The sequence below is a fragment of the Sceloporus occidentalis genome, unplaced genomic scaffold (assembly GCF_023333645.1).
Source record: "Sceloporus occidentalis isolate IW3139 unplaced genomic scaffold, rSceOcc1.0.p SCAF_157, whole genome shotgun sequence".
Lineage (NCBI taxonomy): Eukaryota > Metazoa > Chordata > Lepidosauria > Squamata > Phrynosomatidae > Sceloporus > Sceloporus occidentalis.
The window spans coordinates 114,481-125,202 of record NW_028317137.1 but is presented as its reverse complement, the minus strand read 5'-3'; the positions used below and the strand labels follow the sequence as shown (position 1 = coordinate 125,202).

General features: G+C 40.8%; 1 protein-coding gene across 1 annotated transcript; it reads left to right on the top strand.

Annotated features, from left to right (window-relative positions):
* The first annotated feature begins 304 nt into the window (after positions 1-304).
* LOC149280201 (transmembrane protein 182-like) lies at positions 305-10,490 on the top strand. Its single transcript, XM_089500583.1, has 5 exons — positions 305-391; positions 2,197-2,308; positions 4,969-5,067; positions 7,926-8,063; positions 10,261-10,490. Exons 1-5 carry the CDS (start codon positions 305-307, stop codon positions 10,488-10,490), a joined length of 666 nt encoding a protein of 221 aa, XP_089356709.1.
* Positions 10,491-10,722: the final 232 nt, after the last annotated feature.

Genomic DNA, 10,722 nt, shown 5'->3' with positions numbered 1-10,722 from the left:
GCTAACAATGTGTCTCACCTACGACAAACAAAATAAATAACACGCACGTGCAAACACACCAAAATATGGCTACGATTAAGAAAAAAAAATACATTGTCGGGAATTAACCCTTTGGAAGAATGTATCAAGATGGCTGCCTCCTTGTTTTTCCAGAAGAGTAGCAGATAATAAAACCCTGCGTATTACTTAAATAAGGTAATTAATTATGCTTTACTGTTACTGAATATATAACTTGCCTTTGAGTGCTTGTTCCAGATGTAATTTAATAATTAATTCAGATTTAATTCAGAGTTAATGCCCGGCCATGATTCACTTAGGCCTCCCCGCCGAAAGCGTATTGCGAGCAGATACATCGTGGAATACTTGGCGGATGACGGAAACATGGAAACGTGTTAGATAAAGGCAGGGACGCGTTTCTAATGATACAAATTGCATTAATTTAAGTACATCTGACCACAAACCAAAATATTCCTAATGTGTTTACTTTGCACGCTCGCCCCGAGTGATGATGTTCTTTTTTATGCCACAACTGTTCAGTTGAATAAGGTCATCTGCTTTTAATAGTCCTCCAGCCGCTCCTCCGTGAAACTCACACCAGTCATTAAAACACGCCAAAGCCGTGTCCTAAAATAGTAGCCCCCTTCTCACAGTCCCTGCCATTCTCAGTTTGTCTCTGTAGTCGAACGGAACGATTCAGGATGAAAGTGGGAATCGCCGCGTTGGTTGCCGGGTTTTTCGGTGGAATTGGGGTTTTGTTGTTTTTTACTGCGTTTGGAACGGACTACTGGCTCCTGGCGACCGAGAATTGCGGGACGATCGATGGCGGTCTAGCTAAAGCAGAGGTAATGGCGAGTAAGGGACTCGCAGTCTAGCAATACTTGAATGCAAATGATATAGGTTCATTGGCCCTTAATTGTAGGACTTGGTATAGAACATGGGTTAACTGGACCCAAAGCTACCCTGCAATGTGCATTATTTATGGGCATTTCAGGTAGAGGTAGGGCGACATTGAATCCTGACCACTGATCTTTAATCAAAAATCTTAGAACACGTGCCTTGATTATGTATTAATAATACATGAGGACCCAAAAATGTTTAAGCAATATTTTAAGCGTATGTAAGAGGTAAAAAAAATATATTAATAATAATAATAATTTTCATGTTTTAATTCCGGGGTCTGTCATTTTTATTTTTTTTAAACCATTGCGTGATAAACTTACTTCTTTCCCTAAAATATAAGCTTCATGTTAAATTATAAAGCAAAATTCTACGGATGGAAATCTGGAATGAAAAAGAACAGAGATGCGTTTGTTTAGTGAGGACGGATTTCAACTTTATATTGGTGCCTGAATTCGATAATGGGTAAACAATAATTATTATGATCCTCTAGCAGGGTTTTGAGGCTGTGGCGTCTCTTCTTGCACCGTCTCTTTAGGCCACGATGTACAGAACGTAGGCTCAAGAAATGAAGCCATAGCCAGGGAACCCCCCCCCGCGCCATCACTCTAGACCACCATAGTAGGAAGAAGGAACTGCCAGCCGACAAACTGTTACTTTTTACTAGAATGTTGCTTTCCATATATTCTATTATTCTATTATTTTAGGGCCATTGGACTGGAAAACAGAGAATCCAAGATATTTCAATAGCCAATTGACACACATTGAGCTTTTATTAGCTGTTGTAAAAGGGTCGATAAAACAGAATCCATTTTAAAGGTGCCGTTCCAATTTCTCTGCTGAACATCCAACTTTTCTAACTAAATGCCACATAAATATGTTTTTAATCGTGTAAAAATTTGCCTGTTTCATGATTTTTGCCGGGAACTACTGTCATGTGACACAAAAGCAGGCACTGATTGGCTCTTGGCTTAGGAAGTGAAAAATATTTTTTATTGTTTATATTTTTATTGTTAGATTAATGGTCTTTATCACAAAAACAAACAGAAGACGGCTGGACATTTTAAGTAATACAATCTTAAAGAGATATGGACATGGAGCTTCAGCTAGATATTAATCTGGCTCCGTGTTATTTTATGGGATTGAAGATGAAGAATAACATCTGATTAATTTCCTTAGCATACTTTTAGGTGCAGCTACTATTTTTATAGAACCTTTTAAATTCCAAAAACAAGGTAATTATTACTTCAAAACAGTTTTTTCTACCTACTAATTTCTATTGTTGGTTTTTCAAACTAGAATGTAAGTGACCCCAGAATTCCCACCCTATATTTTCATCACGAGGGCTTCTTCTGGCGTTGTTGGTTCAATGGGAATGAATTCGAGGAGACTATATGGAACTTTTGGTTCAGTAAGTATATATTACTTGTAATGTCCTGTGCACTCATTGTACAGAACCACGGAATATGATAGCACTATAATGAGCAATAAATAATAATAATAGAAAAAAGCTGAACAAGAATTCTATTGTTTCATTTCTGCCTCCTGGTGGCTGTAGGTGGAACTGCACAAAAAAAGCTTAAGGTACCGGGGCAAAAATTGAAATCAGAGCAGCACAGAGGGGTCTATACACTGAATCCAGCCATAATATCTGCCTTTTGTTAGGCTCTGCTTGGTTATTCCTCCCCTTTAACTCTCCTGTTTTTAAGTTGAGCATGCATGTAATTTGGTGGCTGTTGGCCTTAAAGTGCCAGACCCTCCAAGTCATCCCAAGTCCAGTCTGGTCTCTGATTCCTCTATATTGCATCATCATCATTGGCACTTTATAAATGTATAAGATTCGGGCTCGATAAACTGCATCTGATGGACTCGCCATCCTGCTGCCGGACCGTCATTTCACGCTAAATGCCCGGCCGCTGTTTCTCTTACTGAGTTTTAGAGAATCTTTTCAGTGGAAGGAACAGTAAAAGAGAGCAACATATTTGCAGTGACTCATGTTGTGGGTTCGTATATTTAGCTGTGAATGTGGGCAGTGAACAGATGCTTAATCCACATCGTTTCTCGCACACCCCTTGTTAAATACCCACCAGCCATCAGTTACCTTCATCTAATTACATTGTACCCACCTTTTAATTCTATATTATTTTGCTACATTCAAACACAATAAACAGGCATATACAGTTAAGTGACGTTTGGATGTAATATGCCATTTTTTTAACAACACATTGGGCTTTATCCACTAAAATGAGAGTTGACGTCATGGCTTCACTCTGCATTATGCACAGCCAGCTCTGGTGGGCTTCTGCTACTGGAAGGGTCCCCATGTATAGATTCACTTCGACTGTAAGCTCTATGGGGCAGGAAACTCCTTTCCTGATGTTTTCATGCCTATTGTGAACCAAAAGTTTTGTAGACCACTGTGCTTATATAACAGCAATTATTGACCCCCTCCTCTTTTATTATACGGTAAACTCCAACTTTGTCTTGAACTTAAGACAGGAGCCTTCTTAATATTTCCCTTTAAGAAACCGTTGTAAAGGGTTTTAGTAAAAATCAGAATGATACACTGTAAGAAGACTGGTTCTATGCTAATCATGCAACAAAAGTAACAAAAAAGTTAAGAAAGATAGTATATACCGTATTTTTCGCTCCATAAGACGCAGTTTTTTTCCTCCCAAAGTAGGATGAAAAATCAGCCGCGTCTTATGGAGCGAAGATGCATGCAGGCAGGCAGGCAGGGAGGGGGGGCAACGATATACCGTATTTATCGGCGTATAACACGCACTTTTTTAACTAAAATCCGGAGCTTAAACCCTACCTGCGTGTTATACGCCGATAAATCCGGGGTCGCAACTGAGGCAGGCGGCGGCGGCCGCCAGCAGAGGAGTCCTGGATTTCTGCCAGTCAGGGGGGCCCAAGGGGTGCCGAGCGGTTGCTGAAGACAACCGCTCGGCAACTCTCGGGCCCCTCTGCCTGACAGATATACAGGAATCCTTTGCTGGCGGCAGCCGCCGCCACCGCCGCCTGCCTCAGCGCTTCAACTCCTGTGTTGGAAGCGTTTGTCTCGGGTGCTGGCGCTTTACGCTGGGCGCCGGCATATGACGTCAGACGCCGGCGCTCAGCAGTGAAGCGCCGGCACCCGAGACAAACGCCTCACGCTTCCAACACAGGAGTTTAAGGTAAGTGACCGGGGCGGGGGGGGGGGGGATCCTGAGAAGGGGGGGTTAGGGAGTTAGAGGGGAGATCCTGAGAAGGGGGGGTTAGGGAGTTAGAGGGGAGATACTGAGAAGGGGGGTTAGGGAGGGAGGTCTTACTGTGTGTGTCTTACTGTGTTTGTGTGTGTGTGTCTTACTGTGTGTGTGTCTTACTGTGTCTGTGTGTGTCTTACTGTGTCTGTGTGTGTCTTACTGTGTCTGTGTGTGTCTCACTGTGTCTGTGTGTGTCACTGTGTCTGTGTGTGTCTTACTGTGTCTGTGTGTGTCTTACTGTGTCTGTGTGTGTCTTACTGCGTGTGTCTTACTGTGTTCATAGCTTATTCAGTTATTGTAATAAATATTTTAGCCCATTTTTTAGCTCAAAATATTTTTTCCTTTTTTTTCTCCTCTAAAATCTAGGTGCGTCTTATCAGCAGGTGCGTCTTATAGAGCGAAAAATACGGTATTCTATACACTATCCTTCAAAGGTTTGGGGTCACATAGAAATGTCCTTGGTTTTGAAAGAAAAGTGAAACGGATCAGAGATCAAGCGCAGAGGGGGTTAATGTTGTAAATGACTTTTGTAGCTGGAAACAGGTAATGGACTCTCTCTTTATAGGCGGACAGAGGCCCTTTATCACTCCCATCACTCCTTTATCACTCCCATCACTCCTGTGCTCTGGTGCCATGTAGCGTTCACTGATCCAAAATAAGTTTAAAAGGCTTATCGATTGTTCAAAAACTTTTTTATCATAGCTAGAAATGTCATTGTTTTCCATGAAGTGACCGTTTTCCAAAAGTAACCCCAAACCTTTGAACAGTAGTATATATATATATATATATATATATATGTTTTTTCTGTTTTCTTTTTTTTAAGCTAGCCAAGCACATCAAAAACATTGCATCAATGGCTACCTGTTCCCCATGCCGCTCCCGTCTGGGCTCGTACCTCACCCATCATATGATCCTACAGCAGGTATGTGATCTCGTTAATATTACTTTTCTATACTTTGTCCTTCAGAGAGATCCAGCAAGAATTACTGACAGTACAGAACGTCTCAGTATATATATATATATATATATATATATATATATATATATTAGCAATTATACTGATTTCCACAAACTGTTGATATTTAAATGACTCATTGGCTCGGACCTACGCTGATGAATGAGTGTGGAGTGTGTTTGAGTGTGTCTGTCACTAAGGATTTAGAATTGCTCCTTGCGGTCATTATAGGAAACTGATCCATGTACTCAACAACTGAATCCAAAAATAAGGGTTTTTTTGCACCCCACTGGACTCATAACCTGATATTTGATATGCCAGAAGCCAGATAGCTCCGTAACAACCGGGTCTAATGAAACGCATCCCAAATCAGCATCTTGAAGAGGATCTCCCAACGAGTTTATTTCTTTTATCACTAGTATCAGATTATACAATTTTACAAAAAATATCGAGCTGGCTCATGAAAAATGAAAGTCTATGGAGGAACGGACTTCATTAGCATTGACATAAAGCATCAGCTCAGTGTGGTTTTTGTGCAAATAAAATATCACATGACTAACAACTATGGCGGCCTCCAGGTCTGCAAATCAAGTACATTTATTGGAACGAAATGAGATAAAATCAGGTTTTTGTCAATGCCGACCTATTTTATTTGCTTAAGGGGAAAAAATATTTCTTTTCACAGGACTTTCTATTTAATAATCAGAATGAGCACACCACTGACTAACCTGTGACAAATAAATATCTTTCTCTCTCGCCAAAAGACTCCTGGGGAAGTACCGCTTCTCCGAGTGTCCGGGTCCCTGCGGCCCACTCCCCATTTCCCCTCCAAAAATGGCGTGTATCCCGTGACGTCAGCGCGACCACCCGCCATACGATATGGAGAATAGCGATAACATAACTTACTTGGCCTGTTTTTCCCTCTTTGATACCGTGTGTAGAAATGGCAGAAATCATGAGTATTCATATTAAGTCGTGGCAATAAAATACTGTATTTTTATAAACAACCCCACTTAACTAAATTAACAGCTGCCCAATAGGTCACAAAGTCGCATAAGAAGTCATCTGAAATGTTGTGAGGTATATATATATATAATTATTTAAAATGCTCTTATTAAATTTGTCACATTAGCAGATTGAATTAATCCCTAGGATACTTCAGCACTGATATACTGGATGTAGTGTCGGAAATATTCGTATAGTTAGAATAAATCGTTAATACACTAGGCCCAGGCCTGGGCCGGAATACCTGCGTACAGTATATTATAATATAATGTAATATAACGCTACTGTTTTACACTACTGGTTTTCCAGGTAAAATGTCCAATGTAAAGCTGCAATAATTAACCTTCTAGTTTCAGGGAAAAAAAGTTCCCGATTGGAAGCTCTGATTAAAACAATAAAGTCGGTTCCGTCCCTTTTCACTTTTAAGCAATCTCTTCAATCTGGGTAATTAGTTCGGCTCTCAGGGAGAAGACGTATTCTCCGCCGTCCTGCCTCAGTATGTTATGCGCGACACGTTCCTAAATCAGCGCTGGCGGCTTCTAAAACCGACTCAGAAGATCCGTCATACGCAAGCCCTGCGTCTCACGCTGGGATATTACCTATATTGATCACGGCACGAGGATGGAAATTGTTTCTATCTGACATGTCGTAAAGTACATCTTCCCTGCTTGTTCCTTCTCAGAGAGGACACTTTGTATCACGCTCACCTTAAGACGGAATTTCTACTTATCTATAGAACGTTCATGACAGATCGTACGGACTCCAACCCAAGAGATGACTATCACTTTATTAACGAGATTTTTGCCCTGGTTATCGAGAAGCCTTTAAATCGAAAGGTTGGGTCTCGAATGATAGCTCCAGGCGATGAATATTGAAGCTTCACCTGATTTACAGGATACAGTTGCCTCATTTAGTAATATTTAAGAGAAAAAAAGATGTTTTCCTATATATAGTTCAAATAAACAATTAGTTTGTGGTTTATTGAATGTAACATCATTTATGGATGCAAGATCGGTAGCCAGATACGGGTCCTTCTAGTCCGCGGCCCCCTTAGCCTTTAATGTATATCAGCCTTGACAATGACCTTCACATACTCACATTCTTTATTCTAATCTAAAAGATTTAAATTTATATAAACCTTTTCCGTATTCTTTATTGTAAAAATGCACCATAAATTCGCGTCACGTCAAGGACAAGGTTCCAACCCCGGAATTCTGTTCCAGAATTATTAGGTAGGGCAGTACATTATTCAGTGAACACCATGATGAAAAGAAAGCCACATAAATATATTTATAGTTTTTAAATATTATTTTCTAAATGAGAGTTAGGAAAAATTAGGGTCTTATCACCATTATTCACTATAGTCCACGCCGGCCACAGATCATTGTGCGTTAAATTTAATCCGTCATCCAGAAACTAATAAAATTCCATTTATCGAGCCCCCATTAGCGTCTAATATTATTTATTAATTATAAAAAACAGGTTCACTCCAAATTTCCCAGTATCTGTGTAATAGGTACTGGGTAGCCTAGAACTCGATGCTACAGGGTCATGCAGAGTGTGGCCCCGCCCCCTTAAGCACCGCCCCCCCTAGTTCATGTATAAATAGAGCGAGGAGGAAAAATGACGGCCTTTGTCTGCATTAAAGGTGCTATTCCATTTTTTGTTTAAGACACTTTTTTTTTCAATTCCTATGGCAACAACCTATCAATGCCTGCTTTTTGTGGCAAAAATTATGAATGCGACGCAGTGGGCGAAGAATAAAACGTCCCTGTGGAAGGATTACAGTACTCTAACAACGATATTTATCTGGTTTGCAGTGTATAGAGGCTTCTGGACGGCATTCATCATCCTAGCCGTGGCTGCCAGTCTGGTGGGAGGCTTGCTGTTGGTGTGCGCTGTACCCTTCACGGCCGCTCGGCTCTATAAAGTAGGAGGTGGATTCCTCATCACAGCCGGTAAGATGGCAAGCCTTTGTAACCGGATATACCGGTGCCGTGTGTCATGTGGTCGTTTCAGCGAAGGGAGGCTCATCTGATCTCCAAAAATAACCTCTGGGCATTCCATAGACTTTCTGAAAAAAGTAAACTCATTGTTTATAGCGCTAGTTATTTATGGAACTTGTTCCGCTGTATTTACGGTCACTTCTTGTGGAGCTTCTTTGACACCGAAAGTTTGGGGCATAAGCCTAAACTCACAAGAAAACCGCAGTGAGGATTTAATAGAAAAATTAAAGCGGACCTATCTTATTAAATAAAACCCCAAAAAATAGTTATACAAAAGGAAAAATCCTTATTTTTTCACTATTTTATTTTAATGTAAAATAATTGAGCACTGTGCATTGCTCCTCTAAAAGACTCTGCAGGGTTCTAAGCTCCTCTGCCTTTGAGGGCGCCTACAGACCTGACAATGACAATGACGCAGCTCTTGGTCTTCCATTGGGCCAACTGGGCAAATTTCGGGGAACACTATGGCACCTCTCACATACCTTTATTATAGCAGACCAAGTTCTTTAGCGTGCTGGATATGTGCTGCACGCATGCATCAGGTGGGTCATTTTATGGCCCGCTGACCTTAAAGTGCCAGGGTAGATTTTAACTCTTAGTCCAGCCCTGGTTATAAAACAGAGCTGAGTAGAGATGTTACTGGAAATGGTAAAAATACACTAAAGGCTAAGTAGCCCAACTGCACGTCACATCTATTAGGGCTGCTTTGTACTTGGGGACCAAGGTATTTAAATCATCAATCAGTCATCATTCATCCAGACAAGGGATGGGTTTGTTGTCCACGTTCTAAACACAAAAGTATTTCTCCGTCATGAAAAGATGAACTTCCTCTTGCTTTTCTAGGAAACACATATATCCTAACGAATTGAAGGCCCCTTTACGCAGAAGGGGATTATATCGCTTGGCAGACTCCTACTGGATTCAGGCCAAGGCATAACACTTTTGCTAATTTTCTGCTCAGCTGGGAGAGATACAGCCTCTCATCCGCCTGTCTGGTTACTGGAACATAATATGATGACATCGGAATGAGATATGTAAATATTATTAATATTCTAAATGATGTAAGCAAAGACTCTAGTGAGTTTGAGTGTACTTGAGTAGAAGCCAGACCACCTGTAATCTGGCAGTGCTATAGGTACTTAATGTCTACTGCTTGCCTATAATCCCCATCATGCACAACTAGCTAAACACATTATGGCAACTGAACACAAGAACACGTGCAAGGTTCTCTGCTGATCTGGACCTCCTTGGACATTACTAATTGGCTTACATACCTTAAATAAAATAAAAAATAATAATAAAACTTTCAAATAGAACCATTAACCCCTTAAGGACAATGGGCGGTCCCTAAACCCATTGAAAACAATGCATTTTGAGCCTGTACATGTACGGGCTTTGTCATTAAGGGGTTAAAAAGGTATTTCTGGAAACACTGATTTATTAAGACTCGTTGCTAGGCTCACGGAATGCAGGTCTTGAGTTCATACTAGGTTTAACTTCTTTTATCAAAGCAAAGATAGGGAATACTAGGCTTCGCTTCCATAGCGATTGCTCCAGATTTAGAATTTTGCTTCATAGTTGCTGCATTTTTTGTCTTGATTAATATGACCCATCAGTGCCGGATTAAGAATTCCTGGGCCACTAGGCACAAGGTATTTGCCCCTAGGGACATGCCTAGTGCCCTTTATGGACAAGCCAATAATTGTTTTGTGTTACACACAATCCGAGGCACTCTTCATAGCATAGAACACTTTACCTTTAAAATCAAATAGCCATAGAACACTATCCTTGATCCACTACCCCCGCAGAGGACAGGAGCCCCAGATTATGGAAACATGGATACGGAAGATATGCCGGGAGTGAAATGCTGATATTTTTATCTCTATGTAAACACTCTGGGAGTTGACCTCTACGTATACATTTATCACATCCCCCCAAAGGTCAGCCTGGCCAAATATAGATTTAAATGCATCTCCTGGTCCCTCCGCTGGTCTATTTCTTTGAAAAGTAAAACAAAGAGGAACGTTTAGACTAATAACGGAAGTAAACACGGCTGGACGACACAGTTGGCCTGAACCTGTGTGCTCTGAACTAATGTTCTCATATAGAAAGCTGCTAATAACGGGGACTATGATGATCTCTTTTCCAGGTGTCTTGCTTGCCTCGCTCATCCTTCTGTTCGCCATGTGGAAGGAGTTTGCAGCTGATCTGGAGAAGTATATTCTCTTAGAAAGGAGCCAGAATTGTCTGCCCGATACTCACGTTCACGTCTACTATGGATGGTCCTTCATGTTTGCAGCAGCCGGAACACCCTTGGTCCTACTTTCAGGTCTCCTGTTCCTTTGCATCGGTCGGAACATTGGCGTAGAAGAGAAATAAACCAGAAAAAAAGTTGAAACATATTTAGATGTGTAGATGTGGGCACAAAACAATTTAAATAAAGGACATTTCATGGCTATATTTAGAAGTAACCAGCGAAAAATGGAATAAGAACAGAAAATCTTTCTAATAGTTAACATCCGAGAAAAACTTGTATAAATAAATAAGCCTGGCTGCTGGGGGCCAAGATTAAAAATATTTTCATGAGTGCACATACTGTATATATATATAT

Coding starts and splice junctions, on each gene's coding strand:
- LOC149280201 (XM_089500583.1), top strand. CDS start 305: ATGATTCACTTAGGCCTCCCCGCCGAAAGCGTATTGCGAGCAGATACA. Junction 5,068..7,925: donor ATCATATGATCCTACAGCAG/GTATGTGATCTC, acceptor TCTGGTTTGCAG/TGTATAGAGGCTTCTGGACG. Junction 8,064..10,260: donor TGGATTCCTCATCACAGCCG/GTAAGATGGCAA, acceptor TCTCTTTTCCAG/GTGTCTTGCTTGCCTCGCTC.